The sequence below is a fragment of the Blennius ocellaris genome (assembly GCF_963422515.1).
Source record: "Blennius ocellaris genome assembly, chromosome: 1".
NCBI classification, from domain to species: domain Eukaryota; kingdom Metazoa; phylum Chordata; class Actinopteri; order Blenniiformes; family Blenniidae; genus Blennius; species Blennius ocellaris.
The window spans coordinates 766,417-784,674 of NC_137650.1; the positions used below are offsets into that span (position 1 = coordinate 766,417).

The window sequence follows — 18,258 nt, forward strand, 5'->3', positions numbered from 1 at the left end:
TCTCTGAGTGTAGAAATGTGGACAAACTCAACCTGCAAATCTCCCTGAAGCTCAGGATAATCTGAGCTATCCTACCAAGACCTGTCGCCACATCTCGACTCAGATTCTGTGTTTTTAAGGTATGTTGGTGTGTTTCAGTGTCAGAGACACTGAGGAGCTCTTCTCCACACAGGCCTTTGTTATCGCCTTCACCTCGGACTTCATCCCCCGACTGGTTTACCAGTACTCCTACAGCTCCGACGGCACCATGCATGGCTTCATCAACCACACGCTGTCCTACTTCAACGTCAGCCACTTCCAGCCGGGCACAGAGCCACTGGACTCCTTCTACCTGGGCTACCGGGTGGACATATGCAGGTGAAAGTCCTGGCTTCTCATTCAGGATCTGATCCAGTGTCAGACGGGCTCTTTGGTCTCAATGACAATAATGTGATACTTCCTGTCTCCAGATATAAGGACTACAGGGAGCCGCCCTGGTCAAACACTCCATATCAACTGTCCAAGGAGTTCTGGGCTATTTTAGCCGCACGCCTCGCCTTCGTGATTGTCTTTCAGGTTTGAAAGAACTTTCAGATGTTTTTGTCATGACACAGACTTGTTAAGCCAAACTCCTGCACGCCTCCTGAGTCTTCGTCTGCTGAGTCTACTCAACAGAAGACGACTCAACAGACGAAGACTCAGCAGGCCAGTTTTGTACTCATGGCTTAAATAAAACCAGGACTAAACTGATTTGGTTTAAGTTGATCCACAATAATCCAGTGTTAGAAAGTAAGATGTGGTTTAATTTTCATTAAATATTTCAGACAAGAGTCTCAAATGACTCTGTGTGTGTGTGTGTGTGTGTGTGTGTGTGTGTGTGTGTGTGTGTGTGTGTGTGTGTGTGTGTGTGTGTGTGTGTGTGTGTGTGTGTGTGTGTGTGTGTGTGTGTGTGTGTGTGTGCGTGCGTGTTGTATTTTATTAATTTATTGAGTGTTGATGTACGCATCACATTTTAAATGACCCCACTTTAATAAAAATGTGTCATCTACAAGTAGATTAACACAAAGTTGGATACTAGCAGAGGACAACTTTAAACAACATTTTGTCACTGGTTTAAATTACTATTTTAAATGTAAATGCCTACATCAATTCAAATACTAAAATTAAAAACAAAAATTACAATCAGAGCATATATACCTATAGGCCTTTTTATTCTGAAAGATGTTTTTATATTTAATTTTTAGCTGCTTCCAAGTTGCCTTTCTCTTGTTGGATTGGATTGCACCTGAATGAAATTCAGATTTTGCACCTATTCATTATTTCTACCTGCCTGCTGCGATCTTAAGTTAAATGTTAAGTTAGTGGAGTTATGGTTTCAAACTGATGTATTGACTGGCATTGATGGGCAGTTTTCTCCCAGCGGTCTGTCTCTTCCGTTGCTGCAGCCCCGGACTTTTACAGCAAAATAACTCAGTTTTCCATCTGTTGCCATAGTGACTTGTGGTATCGGGGCTCCATTGATGATGGCTTTTTATTCTGGTTCTGCATACGCTTAACTCAATGTTCACATACTAATAGTTGATTGAACTAATTCAGCTGTTAGCTCATCAGCTATTCTGGAACCGGAAACTCTGAATTTACCACCTTAGAGTCATTCAACTCAGGGAAAGACTGTTGAAGATTGTTGAACCTCCTTTCTGGAATACCACCCTGATGATGACGTTTGTTGTGTAGAACGTTGTGGTGCTGATGATGACACTGTGTTGTGCTGTGCAGAGCATTGTCATGATGATGGCTATGTTATATTGTTGTACAGAACATGGTGATGCTGATGACTATGTTGTGTTGTTGTGCAGAACGTTGTCATGCTGATGAGTGACTTCGTGGACTGGCTCATCCCCGACATCCCCAAAGACATCAGCCTGCAGATGCACAAGGAGAAGATCCTCATGGTGGAGTTGTTCATGAAGGAGGAGCAGGGGAAGAGGCTAACGGGCCGCTCGTCAGCCAATCACAGCCCGGCTCAGCCGCGCTCACGGCCCACCTCGCAGGCCAACTGCTCCTGAATGGGGAGCTGCTGGTCTGGAAAACAAGCAAACCCAACAAACTGTAAATAAATCTTTCAGCCGGAGTGAGTGTTGCTGCCGGAGTGAGTGTTGCTGCCAAAACTCCGACCTACTGCACAACTGTGCTTCATTCTCATGTGTGTCCACAAGGTCTATGTCGACTTCTTCTATGTCTGCTGCTGTTACACTTGAAGTGATGCATCTCACACACTTTACATATCTTTCGACATACAAGCTGGAATCTTGGCGGTACTTTGCTACAGATTAAACACAGTGAATCTCTTTAAAGAATGTCAGAGGAACAAGCCATGAATGTGTGAGTGCCCCCTCTCTGCAGAAACTGCAGCACATCCCGTAGCTTCTGTCCTCCAGTCCTTCATCAGACCGTCCAAATACCCCCGCCGCGGGGGTGAAGCTCAGCAAGAGCTACCTCTCCACCGTCTAGACCAGAGTTTCTAGATGCACTAAGTAGAAGGTGCGGGATGTGTTTGTTGTTCACAGGTTCCTGCAGAATTGCTGTTTTTTTGTACTGTTTCTTGTTAAAAAAAAAAAAAAGTCTCAATTGTAACATTAGTACAATAGTCTGGAATAAATAGAGCTTTGGGGGTCACTGCACAGAGACAAAACTCAACAAAGGCACAAACTGTTAGAATTAATATATATTAAAACATTATTGAAAATAAAATACAATCATTATAATTAACATATTGAAAAGTTCTGAGCAAACATCCAGTACAACATGAGCATTTTATGAGAGATCTTTTCAGTATTCACACTCCACTGAGAGCAGAAGAGGCATTTGTAGCACTTTTAACTAAATAGAATTCATCTGAAGCTCAAAACCACAATCATTTAATATGATGAAGAGTAGCGGGAACACGGCTCATAAACTTTGAAATGGAGCTATTGTGTACATACGGAAAACCTGCCTTTGGAATATCAGGCATTTCAGGACATTTTTAACCTTCTGAGCTGTCAGAGAGATTGATCTGGAAATGAAACCATCCTAACGTGACTACCTTAAATTCTATGTTGTTTTAGTGAGAGCTTCTCAGTAGTGACTCTACAAAGGAGATGTAGAGTCACTACAGAGAAGCTAGAGTCACCACAAAGGAGATGTAGAGTCACTGCAAAGGAGACGTAGAATCACTACAGAGACTGTAGAGTCTCTCAAACTCCCAAACAGCCAGTGTTCGCTGAAATGATCAACATGAATCTCAACAATTGCTCATGCTGTTCTATGTCTGCTGAATGTCTGAACAGAAGCGTGCAGCATGTGATGTTCAGCTGCTGCCTTAGTGCATCTTCTAACACCACGTATCTGTCCACCTGGTGGTTTGGACCAACACACTGCCTGAGGGTAGTTTACTCTCAGGTCCCATCTAGACGACAATGAATACAAATATATCCGCAAAACTTTATTCACTTTTGGGGGGGGTCCGTTGACACCTGTAGTTGGATCCACTGAATCTGTGAAGTTTTTATACCGGCTTCCAAGGTGGAAAGAATCTTTCAAGGTCACAATTCCCTCCTGCAGATTGCTGGAGGCTAGACTCTCCCCTGATAGTGTCCAATTCATCATCAGTCCATATGGATGTCAGGTTCTCTCCATTTTCTTCACCTTTATAGCGTATTCTTCTCTGCACATGTCTGTGTGGTTTCATTATAAAATCAAGCAACAGCACCTTCCTGTGGCCTGACATACTAACTACATCGCTGTTAGTGTGTCCGCTGCTGCAGTGTAATTGTCTGCCGCTTATCCGGGGCCGGGTCGCGGAGGCAGCAGTCTGAGCAGAGTTGCCCAGACTTCCCTCACCCCAGACACTTCCTCCAGCTCTTCTGGTGGCACCCCAAGGCGTTCCCGCCATGTGTCAGCTCAGCCAACACATGGCGGCTGAGCTGTGGGGCAATAAGCAAGCCCACTCCATCCCACCACCTTGCACCACGGGCAACTCCAGAGAAGTGGAGTATCCAGCCCCTGTCGAGGAGCTGGGTTCCAGAGTCCAAGCTGTGAGTGGAGGTGAGCCCGACTATATCTAGACGGTATCTCTCAACCTCCCTCACAAGCTCGGGCTCCTTCCCCCCTAGTGAGGTCACATTCCATGTCCCAAAAGCCAGATTCTGTGTCCGGGGATCGGGTCGTCGAGGCCCCTGCCGTCGACTGCCACCCAATCCACACTGCACCCGACCCCTACGGAAGCCTCTGTAGGTGGTGGGCCCACAGGAGGATGAGGAGGAGGGTCCCACGTCGTCCCTTCGGGCTGAGCCCGGCCGGGTCCCGCGGGCAAGAACCCGGCCACCAGGCGCTCGCGTGCGAGCCTCCACCCCGGGCCTGGCTCCAGGGTGTGGCCCCGGCTGCGCCAAACCGGGCGACGTCTCCGTGCTCCTCGTGTGTGTGTTCATAGGGGTCTTGCGAACTGCTTTTAGTCTGACCTGTCGCCTCAGACCTGTTTGCCTTGGGAGACCCTACTGGGGGGGGCAAGCCCCCCGGCAACATAGGATCATTCGGGTGCTCAAACTCCCCCACCACGATAAGGTTGCAGTTCAAGGGGGAGTACCCTATGTCCTAGTGAAATGAAAATTCCACCTCCAAAACACTCTGGCTGTCGCTTCTGGGGACATTTTTTATGCCAACTGGTCCAAGGGTAAAATGTTCAAACACGGCAATCTGTGAGAAAATAGCGGATAAACGTTGGTATTTCCTCTGCTGGGCGGAGCTTCTGACAATAATAGAGTGACGTCACTGGATGTGCACACGCCCAAGTTGTGTTTACATTATGGAGGATCAGAGTTTTGATGACGAAGAGGCTGAATTTAACCATATTTCATCATCATGGTCATTTCAAACCCAGTGATTGATGAAGAAGACACAGAAGGGTCGTTCTGCTAGGTGACCCCGTCTGGAACATGTTTGAGGAAGCAGAAGACTGTTCATCCTCGCCTCAGCAGCCGGCAGGTTTCACCTCTGAGGCTTCCTGACTTTTGGAAGAACGACCGGCTTCCTGGATCATGTCGAAGCACTTTTCCGACTGCGCGGAATCACCGAAGATGAGTCCAGGTATTATTTGACCGAGCTAGCGGCTAGCTGCGCGAGCTAACGGCTAGCCAATCCTGCCGCCTGTGCTCCTTTTCTCCTCTCTCGGGTCTCTTCCATGCTCAATATTTCATCAAGGCTCATAAAACGCCGACGATAACTTCAAAACACTGTTAACACTTTGATATTTAAGAGTGAAACAACACAAGCCAATGTAAACCCAACAGATGGAGATCTGCACATCTCTTGACGTCACGCTCACGAAGAAGGATTCCCCCGACTTCCTCGGCTGGAGATTCAAACAACAGTGGTGGGGCCGAGTCGGAGAAATCTTATAAGTAGTAGCCCAACTATCGTTTTTTGCAAAGTAGTGTTTTACATTTCACTCGGCCTTTAAACTTTCTCATTGTGAACAGCAGCGTCAGGCTCCTGCTGAAGTTCCTCCTCCTGTTCCTGAGAGGAGCGACACAACACAGCGGTCTTTTAATGACCTTGCTGAAAGACAGCGGTGTTGTGTCGCACGCTACTACGTTTCAATAAACCCAGTTAAGAAATCAACCAGTGAGTAAAGCGGTGCATGTAAACAACAACGGCGGGTTTACCGCTGCTGAAATAATTACATATTGTGGGTAAGTCAAGAGTGACGGTCGTCGCCACCAACCAGCAGACGGCGGCGCCATCAGTCCTCCTCACAGACCTGTTCCTCAGTGCAAAGTACCTCAGTGGAGGGGTAGCGGAAAATTATACCCGGCAGTCGGTGGTTCTTTCCATACCATCCACAACTTTAAAGTCGGGCCACACGAAAACCTGTCCCGCCCTGCCCCGTGACAGAAAGTGCTGTGGAACTGCGTCTAAAATGTTGCTTGTGCAGCCTGGAGAAGGGGCTGGTTCTCAGAGAGTTTGGCTCAGAGACACTCAGCTGTCTTCATCGGAGGAGTTTACTGAGTAAAATTCTCAGAGCAGATATTTAGAACATGTAAATAAATGTTAGTGTGGTTTTCCGTTTCTTAGTACCGCAACACAGCTGATTCAACAGATTCCAGGTTAAAGTGTCGTCGTTACTATGGATAACGTATAGTGGTTACTGTAAATACTGTGTGATGCTGAGCTTGTTAAAGGTCAGAGGACCCCCCCCCCCACACACACACACACACACACAACATATCAAATATCCCACAAGCTGAAGCTCCTCCAGAGCACAGGGACTGAATCTGAGTTTGTCTTGTATTTGTCAAACTACTCAAGGGTCAAAGTGTGGCGGTGACTATAGTGTTTGCACCCCCACCCACCTCGCTTTCAATATAGTGTATTTAGTCAGATTGAAGTGCTCATAGTATTTCATGCTCATGGTCATTGATTCAGGTGCAGATGGAACATGTCGGTTTGTTGAGGGAGATGTGTTTGAATGCAAGCACAAGTTTCATGAAACAAAGAGGTACAGTGAATAATTTACTGTTTCCATGTCATGTGTTATTTAATAAAGTACAAAGCACACCGATGGCTGTATGTGGACAATGTGGTGAAAACATGTTCCTCTGAGCTGCCACCAGAACTGCGCATTCTGCTTGACCAAACACTTTGATGCTGTATTAGTCGAATAGTAGTAGATGAATAGATTGTATGCCTGTTTTACAGTTTCCTCCCTTTATTGCTCCGTCTATGTTCCAACTGAGATGTGTGTGTTGAATTAATGCTGCAGGTTGACTCAGTTGGTCGGCGTGCCTCACCGATGAGGGCTGATTAGCCAGATGTGACTTGCTGGTTATAGAAATGTTTCTGTAGATTCCTACTTCTCTCTTAGTTTAGATACTTCAATAATTACTTAATTTTTTTCAAGGCAATTTGCAAAATAAAGTCTTATGTCAAATGTGCTATGTCTTTTTTCATGAGCTCATGTCGTGTTTGAAACTCATCCAAACATTTTGGGTCTGTTCACACACTTTCGAACAACACGTGGTGTCAGGTGGTTTATTTTACATATTAATGTCACTGAGTTAAATCATGATTCATTTCCAGCCACTGTACTTACTAATTGTAAAGTAGTTGCACATTAAATTAAGAGGATCAAAATTTTAACCAGAACAACCCTGTCAATGTTAAAAAGTCTGCCATTTCCACAGCTGCTATATATATATATATATATATATATATATATATATATATATATATATATATATATATATATATATATATATATATATATATATATATATATATCACAGGGGTGAAGGGCAATGAGGTGGCAGATAACTAAGCAAAAGGGCTCTGGATAAGAATATAACAGTTACAATACCCTATAGAAAAGGAGAGGGCAAAACAATGATGAGGGAAATGGATATGAAAATATGGCAGGAAAGATGGGAAAATGATGAGAAAGGAAGGAAATATTACAACATACAAAAATCAGTAAGAACAAACATCTTTAAAGAAAGGAACAGAACAAAAAAAGAAAGAAAGGAACAGAAGAAATGATTGTGATGAGACTTAGGGTAGGACATACTGGTCTGAATGATACAATGGATATAATGGGTAAAAATAATACTGACAAGTGCGAGAGATGTGGTGTGAAAGACAATGACGAAACATATATTAATGCACTCTGTAAACTTTGTAGCAGCAAGAAAGAAGCTGAAACGGGAAGTGAGAGCAGCACAACGGGACTGGAGCCTGGCTGGCAGTATGGAACAGAAGGGGAGAAAGAAAAAAGTATCTAATGTCAGGAAAACACTTCAACTTTCTGAGACAGACTCATTTATTGGTAGAATATAAAGGTATGTGACGCTACACACTCATGTACAGAAGGTGGCGGTATGCACACCAATACATGGAAGAAGAAGAAGAAGAAGAAGAAGAAGAAGAAGAAGAAGAAGAAGAAGAAGAAGAAGAAGAAGAAGAAGAAGAAGAAGAAGAAGAAGAAGAAGAAGAAGAAGAAGAAGAAGAAGAAGAAGAAGAAGAAGAAGAAGAAGAAGAAGAGAAGAAGAAGAAGAAGAAGAAGAAGAAGAACCGCAGGTGGAGGGAACCACAAGGTGGCGGTAGAGTAGCTTCATGGAGGCAAACCGCCGTTAAACCAAAAGGAGAAGAAGCGAAAGTAAAAGTGTTTCTGGACTGAGGGTGTTGCTCCAACATGAGCAGCCCAAACTTTAACAAAGTGCTGCTGGACATTTCCGGCGAGCTTTCCAAGGATGAGCTGGGCCGGCTGAAGTTCCTGCTCGGGGACCAGGTCGGGAAGCGAGACCACGAGCGGATCAGTAGCGGACTGGACCTGTTCCGAGTCCTGACTGAGAGAGGCCGCCTGGCGGCCGCCAACACCGTCTACCTGTCCGGGCTGCTGCGAGACATCCACAGACCCGACCTGTCCGATAAGCTGCTGCTGGTCAGCGGCCACGGTGGAGCCAGGGGGCCGCCGGGGCCGCCGGAGCACGAGAGAGGTGAGGGGGAGCCCGCAGCACCGTGCCGCGGTACTGCTGACGCTTCTGTAACTCATCGCTTCTCACCAGGAACAACTTCACCTATTTTAGCCGTTTCACACTGGTTTCTGTAGGTTTTTAATTTGTTGTCCTTGCAGTTTCGAGTAGTTTGTGTGGTTGTCTGCTTTCACACTCGAGGCAGTTATCTCTCAGTTGAGGCTGCCGTGCGGCTGTCCCTGCTGTCAACGATAAACTATGCAAGTTTACTATTTCCACCCACTGATTTCAATATAAAAGCACCAATCACATGCTTGGGAACCGTTGTACAGAATTATTTATTCAAGATAAAACCTATTTATTTAAGGTTTTAAAAATAGATTTTTTTTTAATTGATTGAAAGTTCAGTTCAGACAATTGGGTACACATTTGATTCTTCACATCAATAACAACAAAATTAAATAAATATCCAAAACAAATAAACATAACGGAGCAAAGCAAAGGCAAGAATAAGTAATACAATAAATAATGCCCAACCATATGATAAAAGGAGTTGAACAAAAGGTTAACTTATTTGATGTACACGTGGAATATTAAATATTCTTTTCAATATATTAAGCAAGACTTCCTTTTTATTTCAATTTGACAATATGATGTTGCATTTCAAACTAAAATACGCTGTTCCTAGTTGTCCCACGGTCATTCCATGTCACAGTGATAGTAGACCATCCCAAGATGCCACTCAGTCTGTATGACGGAATTCTGATATGTTATTTCAAAATAAAACAACTTTAAAATTGGAATGTGACACCTGATTGGGTCATTCCATGCCACAGTGATAGTAGGCCATCCCGGGCAACGGCCCCGCCAGCCAGAATCCTGTACGTACAATTTTTTTAACATGTGTTCTGTATGCCTTCCCACCGTGGCCAAGGTTGCAGTCCTGTGGACGAGTTCTCCATTAACGCCCCCCCCCACCCAACTTTCAGCAGTTGCAGACAACACCCCCCCACCATCTGAACATACAAATTACTACCAGTTTTACCAAAAACTCTGCTGATCACTGCCTCTTGCACCTGCTGATACATATTTAACCTTTGACCTTCATTATGTTTTTGTAGGACTGCAGCTAACAATTATTTTAATAATCGATTAAGCAGTCGATTATTTTTTCGATGAATCGGTTAAAAAAAACATTTCAAATTGTAGGACCAGTTGATATTGAACGAACCAAACATCAAATATGTTATGATTATTTGAAAGCACATAACTGAACCAATACAAAGATATATACAATATAAATACATATATACACATGTATATAAGATGTATACAAGCTAATTATTAAATAAGATTTAATGTACTTCAGGGACCACAAACAGTCCACTTTCATCCTGAGTGACCAGACTGGTAAAATATTGCTATAATAACCTTTAAATTTACACTTCAAAGTTTTTCTTTGTTGTTGACAGTGTACATAATGAAATTGTCTATGTTTTTACAAGATCAAACAGGGGTACGGACCAGTACGGTAAAGCAGAGCTAAATCTGGTGTGTTTCCTCCAGAAAGTAGGTTAAAAAGTAGGCGATGCAGTGAGCTTGATGTTCCAGAAAGAGCAAACGCTGGGCTGAGTGGCTTATAAATCGCGCGACACATCGAATCGATGATGAAATTTGTTGCCAACGCTTTTAATAATCGAATCTAATCCATTTTATCAATTCGTTGTTGCAGCCCTAGACACCTGTCTTCAGGGGACACTTGCCCTTGGATTTTAGGGCGTCCCTCCATCAGAGGTTTTTTCTGTATATGCAAAGAGGTACACAAAATAAATGCTAAATAAAATTTAATTTCAGAAGCCACATACAGTTCAGATTCATCTCGAGTATGCTGGACTGGTCAAATATTGAGCTTTTAAAGCAAAGTGATGAAACTGTCTATAATTTTATAAGATCACACATTTAGTGCTGGAAATGTCTACAGTCTCAATATAAACTACATTTTAATGAAAAGTTCTGCTGCAAAATACAGTTAAACGTCTCAAAATAAAGATCAATCTTATATAACTAGGACTGCTCCAATCAGGTTTTCTGCTGCCAATACCGGTCAGTCAAAGTGCCGATCACATGGATTGGCTGTAAATCTTTCAATTTAGTTATGATGAGTGCCACTCACCTTAATTTAGACTCAAGGATGGTTTTACTTTTTCAAGAGGAAAAAAAATAGTAAAACCTTGTAAAGACCAAGTGAAAAACTCTTCTGGAATCTTCTTTGGTGAAGAGTCGCTTGCAAACCCACACGTTGTTTGTGGAAAAGAAAAAAAAGTCCAGCCACATTCTCCGCTGTGCTTCTTCTTTCAGCAAGACAAACAGGGTGGAACCATACTTGCACCTGAAAACACATTTTCTCCAGTGGACATGATGGTGAAAACACATTTTCTCCAGTGGACATGAAGGTGAAAACACATTTTCTCCAGTGGACATGAAGGTGAAAACACATTTTCTCCAGTGGACATGAAGATGAAAACACATTTTCTCCAGTGGACATGAAGGTGAAAACACATTTTCTCCAGTGGACATGAAGATGAAAACACATTTTCTCCAGTGGACATGAAGGTGAAAACACATTTTCTCCAGTGGACATGATGGTGAAAACACATTTTCTCCAGTGGACATGAAGGTGAAAACACATTTTCTCCAGTGGACATGAAGATGAAAACACATTTTCTCCAGTGGACATGAAGGTGAAAACACATTTTCTCCAGTGGACATGATGGTGAAAACACATTTTCTCCAGTGGACATGATGGTGAAAACACATTTTCTCCAGTGGACATGATGGTGAAAACACATTTTCTCCAGTGGACATGATGGTGAAAACACATTTTCTCCAGTGGTCATGAAGGTGAAAACACATTTTCTCCAGTGGACATGAAGGTGAAAACACATTTTCTCCAGTGGACATGATGGTGAAAACACATTTTCTCCAGTGGACATGAAGGTGAAAACACATTTTCTCCAGTGGACATGATGGTGAAAACACATTTTCTCCAGTGGACATGATGGTGAAAACACATTTTCTCCAGTGGACATGAAGGTGAAAACACATTTTCTCCAGTGGACATGAAGGTGAAAACACATTTTCTCCAGTGGACATGAAGGTGAAAACACATTTTCTCCAGTGGACATGATGGTGAAAACACATTTTCTCCAGTGGACATGAAGGTGAAAACACATTTTCTCCAGTGGACATGATGGTGAAAACACATTTTCTCCAGTGGACATGATGGTGAAAACACATTTTCTCCAGTGGACATGATGGTGAAAACACATTTTCTCCAGTGGACATGAAGGTGAAAACACATTTTCTCCAGTGGACATGATGGTGAAAACACATTTTCTCCAGTGGACATGATGGTGAAAACACATTTTCTCCAGTGGACATGAAGGTGAAAACACATTTTCTCCAGTGGACATGAAGGTGAAAACACATTTTCTCCAGTGGACATGAAGGTGAAAACACATTTTCTCCAGTGGACATGATGGTGAAAACACATTTTCTCCAGTGGACATGAAGGTGAAAACACATTTTCTCCAGTGGACATGATGGTGAAAACACATTTTCTCCAGTGGACATGATGGTGAAAACACATTTTCTCCAGTGGACATGAAGGTGAAAACACATTTTCTCCAGTGGACATGATGGTGAAAACACATTTTCTCCAGTGGACATGATGGTGAAAACACATTTTCTCCAGTGGACATGAAGGTGAAAACACATTTTCTCCAGTGGACATGAAGGTGAAAACACATTTTCTCCAGTGGACATGAAGGTGAAAACACATTTTCTCCAGTGGACATGATGGTGAAAACACATTTTCTCCAGTGGACATGATGGTGAAAACACATTTTCTCCAGTGGACATGATGGTGAAAACACATTTTCTCCAGTGGACATGACGGTGAAAACACATTTTCTCCAGTGGACATGATGGTGAAAACACATTTTCTCCAGTGGACATGATGGTGAAAACACATTTTCTCCAGTGGACATGAAGGTGAAAACACATTTTCTCCAGTGGACATGATGGTGAAAACACATTTTCTCCAGTGGACATGATGGTGAAAACACATTTTCTCCAGTGGACATGAAGGTGAAAACACATTTTCTCCAGTGGACATGAAGGTGAAAACACATTTTCTCCAGTGGACATGATGGTGAAAACACATTTTCTCCAGTGGACATGATGGTGAAAACACATTTTCTCCAGTGGTAATGAAGGTGAAAACACATTTTCTCCAGTGGACATGAAGGTGAAAACACATTTTCTCCAGTGGACATGATGGTGAAAGCACATTTTCTCCAGTGGACATGATGGTGAAAACACATTTTCTCCAGTGGACATGATGGTGAAAACACATTTTCTCCAGTGGACATGAAGGTGAAAACACATTTTCTCCAGTGGACATGACGGTGAAAACACATTTTCTCCAGTGGACATGATGGTGAAAACACATTTTCTCCAGTGGACATGAAGGTGAAAACACATTTTCTCCAGTGGACATGATGGTGAAAACACATTTTCTCCAGTGGACATGAAGGTGAAAACACATTTTCTCCAGTGGACATGATGGTGAAAACACATTTTCTCCAGTGGACATGAAGGTGAAAACACATTTTCTCCAGTGGACATGAAGGTGAAAACACATTTTCTCCAGTGGACATGAAGGTGAAAACACATTTTCTCCAGTGGACATGATGGTGAAAACACATTTTCTCCAGTGGACATGAAGGTGAAAACACATTTTCTCCAGTGGACATGATGGTGAAAACACATTTTCTCCAGTGGACATGATGGTGAAAACACATTTTCTCCAGTGGACATGAAGGTGAAAACACATTTTCTCCAGTGGACATGAAGGTGAAAACACATTTTCTCCAGTGGACATGAAGGTGAAAACACATTTTCTCCAGTGGACATGATGGTGAAAACACATTTTCTCCAGTGGACATGAAGGTGAAAACACATTTTCTCCAGTGGACATGATGGTGAAAACACATTTTCTCCAGTGGACATGATGGTGAAAACACATTTTCTCCAGTGGACATGACGGTGAAAACACATTTTCTCCAGTGGACATGAAGGTGAAAACACATTTTCTCCAGTGGACATGACGGTGAAAACACATTTTCTCCAGTGGACATGAAGGTGAAAACACATTTTCTCCAGTGGACATGAAGGTGAAAACACATTTTCTCCAGTGGACATGAAGGTGAAAACACATTTTCTCCAGTGGACATGATGGTGAAAACACATTTTCTCCAGTGGACATGAAGGTGAAAACACATTTTCTCCAGTGGACATGATGGTGAAAACACATTTTCTCCAGTGGACATGATGGTGAAAACACATTTTCTCCAGTGGACATGAAGGTGAAAACACATTTTCTCCAGTGGACATGATGGTGAAAACACATTTTCTCCAGTGGACATGATGGTGAAAACACATTTTCTCCAGTGGACATGAAGGTGAAAACACATTTTCTCCAGTGGACATGAAGGTGAAAACACATTTTCTCCAGTCGACATGATGGTGAAAACACATTTTCTCCAGTGGACATGAAGGTGAAAACACATTTTCTCCAGTGGACATGATGGTGAAAACACATTTTCTCCAGTGGACATGATGGTGAAAACACATTTTCTCCAGTGGACATGAAGGTGAAAACACATTTTCTCCAGTGGACATGATGGTGAAAACACATTTTCTCCAGTGGACATGATGGTGAAAACACATTTTCTCCAGTGGACATGAAGGTGAAAACACATTTTCTCCAGTGGACATGAAGGTGAAAACACATTTTCTCCAGTGGACATGAAGGTGAAAACACATTTTCTCCAGTGGACATGATGGTGAAAACACATTTTCTCCAGTGGACATGATGGTGAAAACACATTTTCTCCAGTGGACATGATGGTGAAAACACATTTTCTCCAGTGGACATGACGGTGAAAACACATTTTCTCCAGTGGACATGATGGTGAAAACACATTTTCTCCAGTGGACATGAAGGTGAAAACACATTTTCTCCAGTGGACATGATGGTGAAAACACATTTTCTCCAGTGGACATGATGGTGAAAACACATTTTCTCCAGTGGACATGAAGGTGAAAACACATTTTCTCCAGTGGACATGAAGGTGAAAACACATTTTCTCCAGTGGACATGATGGTGAAAACACATTTTCTCCAGTGGACATGATGGTGAAAACACATTTTCTCCAGTGGTCATGAAGGTGAAAACACATTTTCTCCAGTGGACATGAAGGTGAAAACACATTTTCTCCAGTGGACATGAAGGTGAAAGCACATTTTCTCCAGTGGACATGATGGTGAAAACACATTTTCTCCAGTGGACATGATGGTGAAAACACATTTTCTCCAGTGGACATGAAGGTGAAAACACATTTTCTCCAGTGGACATGACGGTGAAAACACATTTTCTCCAGTGGACATGATGGTGAAAACACATTTTCTCCAGTGGACATGAAGGTGAAAACACATTTTCTCCAGTGGACATGATGGTGAAAACACATTTTCTCCAGTGGACATGAAGGTGAAAACACATTTTCTCCAGTGGACATGATGGTGAAAACACATTTTCTCCAGTGGACATGAAGGTGAAAACACATTTTCTCCAGTGGACATGAAGGTGAAAACACATTTTCTCCAGTGGACATGAAGGTGAAAACACATTTTCTCCAGTGGACATGATGGTGAAAACACATTTTCTCCAGTGGACATGAAGGTGAAAACACATTTTCTCCAGTGGACATGATGGTGAAAACACATTTTCTCCAGTGGACATGATGGTGAAAACACATTTTCTCCAGTGGACATGAAGGTGAAAACACATTTTCTCCAGTGGACATGAAGGTGAAAACACATTTTCTCCAGTGGACATGAAGGTGAAAACACATTTTCTCCAGTGGACATGATGGTGAAAACACATTTTCTCCAGTGGACATGAAGGTGAAAACACATTTTCTCCAGTGGACATGATGGTGAAAACACATTTTCTCCAGTGGACATGATGGTGAAAACACATTTTCTCCAGTGGACATGACGGTGAAAACACATTTTCTCCAGTGGACATGAAGGTGAAAACACATTTTCTCCAGTGGACATGACGGTGAAAACACATTTTCTCCAGTGGACATGACGGTGAAAACACATTTTCTCCAGTGGACATGACGGTGAAAACACATTTTCTCCAGTGGACATGAAGGTGAAAACACATTTTCTCCAGTGGACATGATGGTGAAAACACATTTTCTCCAGTGGACATGATGGTGAAAACACATTTTCTCCAGTGGACATGATGGTGAAAACACATTTTCTCCAGTGGACATGATGGTGAAAACACATTTTCTCCAGTGGTCATGAAGGTGAAAACACATTTTCTCCAGTGGACATGAAGGTGAAAACACATTTTCTCCAGTGGACATGATGGTGAAAACACATTTTCTCCAGTGGACATGAAGGTGAAAACACATTTTCTCCAGTGGACATGATGGTGAAAACACATTTTCTCCAGTGGACATGATGGTGAAAACACATTTTCTCCAGTGGACATGAAGGTGAAAACACATTTTCTCCAGTGGACATGAAGGTGAAAACACATTTTCTCCAGTGGACATGAAGGTGAAAACACATTTTCTCCAGTGGACATGATGGTGAAAACACATTTTCTCCAGTGGACATGAAGGTGAAAACACATTTTCTCCAGTGGACATGATGGTGAAAACACATTTTCTCCAGTGGACATGATGGTGAAAACACATTTTCTCCAGTGGACATGAAGGTGAAAACACATTTTCTCCAGTGGACATGAAGGTGAAAACACATTTTCTCCAGTGGACATGATGGTGAAAACACATTTTCTCCAGTGGACATGATGGTGAAAACACATTTTCTCCAGTGGACATGAAGGTGAAAACACATTTTCTCCAGTGGACATGAAGGTGAAAACACATTTTCTCCAGTGGACATGATGGTGAAAACACATTTTCTCCAGTGGACATGAAGGTGAAAACACATTTTCTCCAGTGGACATGATGGTGAAAACACATTTTCTCCAGTGGACATGATGGTGAAAACACATTTTCTCCAGTGGACATGAAGGTGAAAACACATTTTCTCCAGTGGACATGAAGGTGAAAACACATTTTCTCCAGTGGACATGAAGGTGAAAACACATTTTCTCCAGTGGACATGATGGTGAAAACACATTTTCTCCAGTGGACATGAAGGTGAAAACACATTTTCTCCAGTGGACATGATGGTGAAAACACATTTTCTCCAGTGGACATGATGGTGAAAACACATTTTCTCCAGTGGACATGAGGGTGAAAACACATTTTCTCCAGTGGACATGAGGGTGAAAACACATTTTCTCCAGTGGACATGAAGGTGAAAACACATTTTCTCCAGTGGACATGAGGGTGAAAACACATTTTCTCCAGTGGACATGAAGGTGAAAACACATTTTCTCCAGTGGACATGATGGTGAAAACACATTTTCTCCAGTGGACATGATGGTGAAAACACATTTTCTCCAGTGGACATGAAGGTGAAAACAGATGTGGAACAACAAAAACAGCAGTTCAATGTGAAGCAGCAGAGAAGAGGCTCCTTGGCACATTGGTGGGCGTGTCTTGTTTTGGTTTCTCCACATGTCAGTCTTCCGAACCAGTGTCGTGAAGGTGGTGACTTGCAGCGGGGGTGTCAATTAAAGAAGGAAACAAAAGAAATTTGAAGGGGCGGCGGCGAGGATTTAGGAATGACGCCAATGACTACTAAATGAATGTAGAGGAAACACTGGTCCTGGTGTTTCTCTGAAGGTCGATGTTGGTAGGAGGCTGCTTCCAGCTGCATTCACCATGTTTTCATTTCTCCTGGTTCTTCCTCTCCAGCCAGGCTGGACGCTGCCATGCTGGTGGTTGCTGAGAACGTGGGACGGTCGTGGCGGCGGCTCGGCCGCCGGCTTGGTGTGAGCGAGGTGAGGCTGGAATCCATCGCCGGGATGCATCCGTCGGACCTGGAGGAGACGGCCGTGGAGCTGCTGAAGGAGTGGAGGAGGAGTCGAGGAGCCCAGGCCCAAACGGAGGAGCTGATAGAGGCTCTGAGATCCTGCCAGTTCAACCTGACGGCTGATAAAGTGGAGGACAAACTCTCGGCCCTCGCCTCTGCTGACGCCCACAAACCACAGACTGAGAGCTCTGTTGACCCCCACACTTGAAAATTAGACACGGAATCATACAGCCACAAGAAAGTGGTTAAATCTGCACTGGAGATCATGATTGATGTTTACATCTAAAAAAAAAAAAAAAACATGTCACCGTATCAGAAAGTTGCACAATATAATATGTATGTTTGTTAAAGACTACGAGTATAGAGAACAAACGTTAATCAGTCCTTCATTCTGCTCCATTAAAATGTTCATGTACAAAGTTCCTTCGTTCTTCTGGTGGCTTCGACCGCAGAGCCACTGTGACCTGGTCTTTGGGTGGTCCTGGCTCTGCAGACTGGACCCGGATCTGGACCTGTGGATGTCACTCCAGCAGAGTCAGCCGGGTTCTTTTGGTCGCAGTTTGAATTCAGTCCCAGTGTGGGTCTGCAAGGTTTCTCAACAAAACATCCTTTTTCCTCACCTTTTCATCAAATAAAGTTCTTCTGGAGCCATAAAGCACATTTATTTATAAAAGATCTCAGAGCT

The 18,258-nt window shown here is 43.1% G+C and overlaps 2 protein-coding genes across 2 annotated transcripts in view; both read left to right on the forward strand.

Annotated features, from left to right (window-relative positions):
- Positions 1–6,913, forward strand: part of ano1a (anoctamin 1, calcium activated chloride channel a) — a 168,541-nt gene extending 161,628 nt beyond the window's left edge. Inside the window, exons 23-25 of the mRNA XM_080517682.1 lie at positions 173–357; positions 450–555; positions 1,836–6,913. Coding sequence (XP_080373808.1) covers positions 173–357; positions 450–555; positions 1,836–2,045 — 501 coding nt within the window. The 3' untranslated portion in view covers positions 2,046–6,913. The remainder of the gene's footprint in view (positions 1–172; positions 358–449; positions 556–1,835) is intronic.
- Positions 6,914–8,166: 1,253 nt separating this feature from the next.
- fadd (Fas (tnfrsf6)-associated via death domain) lies at positions 8,167–17,973 on the forward strand. The gene is made up of 2 exons (XM_080501871.1): positions 8,167–8,507; positions 17,456–17,973. The coding sequence occupies exons 1-2, from the start codon at positions 8,204–8,206 to the stop codon at positions 17,779–17,781; spliced, it is 630 nt and encodes a 209-aa protein (XP_080357997.1). The 5' UTR covers positions 8,167–8,203; the 3' UTR covers positions 17,782–17,973.
- The last annotated feature ends 285 nt before the right edge of the window (positions 17,974–18,258 follow it).

Bases quoted from the DNA above. Each gene is read 5' to 3' on its own strand.
- fadd (XM_080501871.1), top strand. From the start codon at position 8,204: ATGAGCAGCCCAAACTTTAACAAAGTGCTGCTGGACATTTCCGGCGAG. The intron at 8,508-17,455 runs GTGAGGGGGAGC...CTTCCTCTCCAG, and splicing joins GCCGCCGGAGCACGAGAGAG to CCAGGCTGGACGCTGCCATG.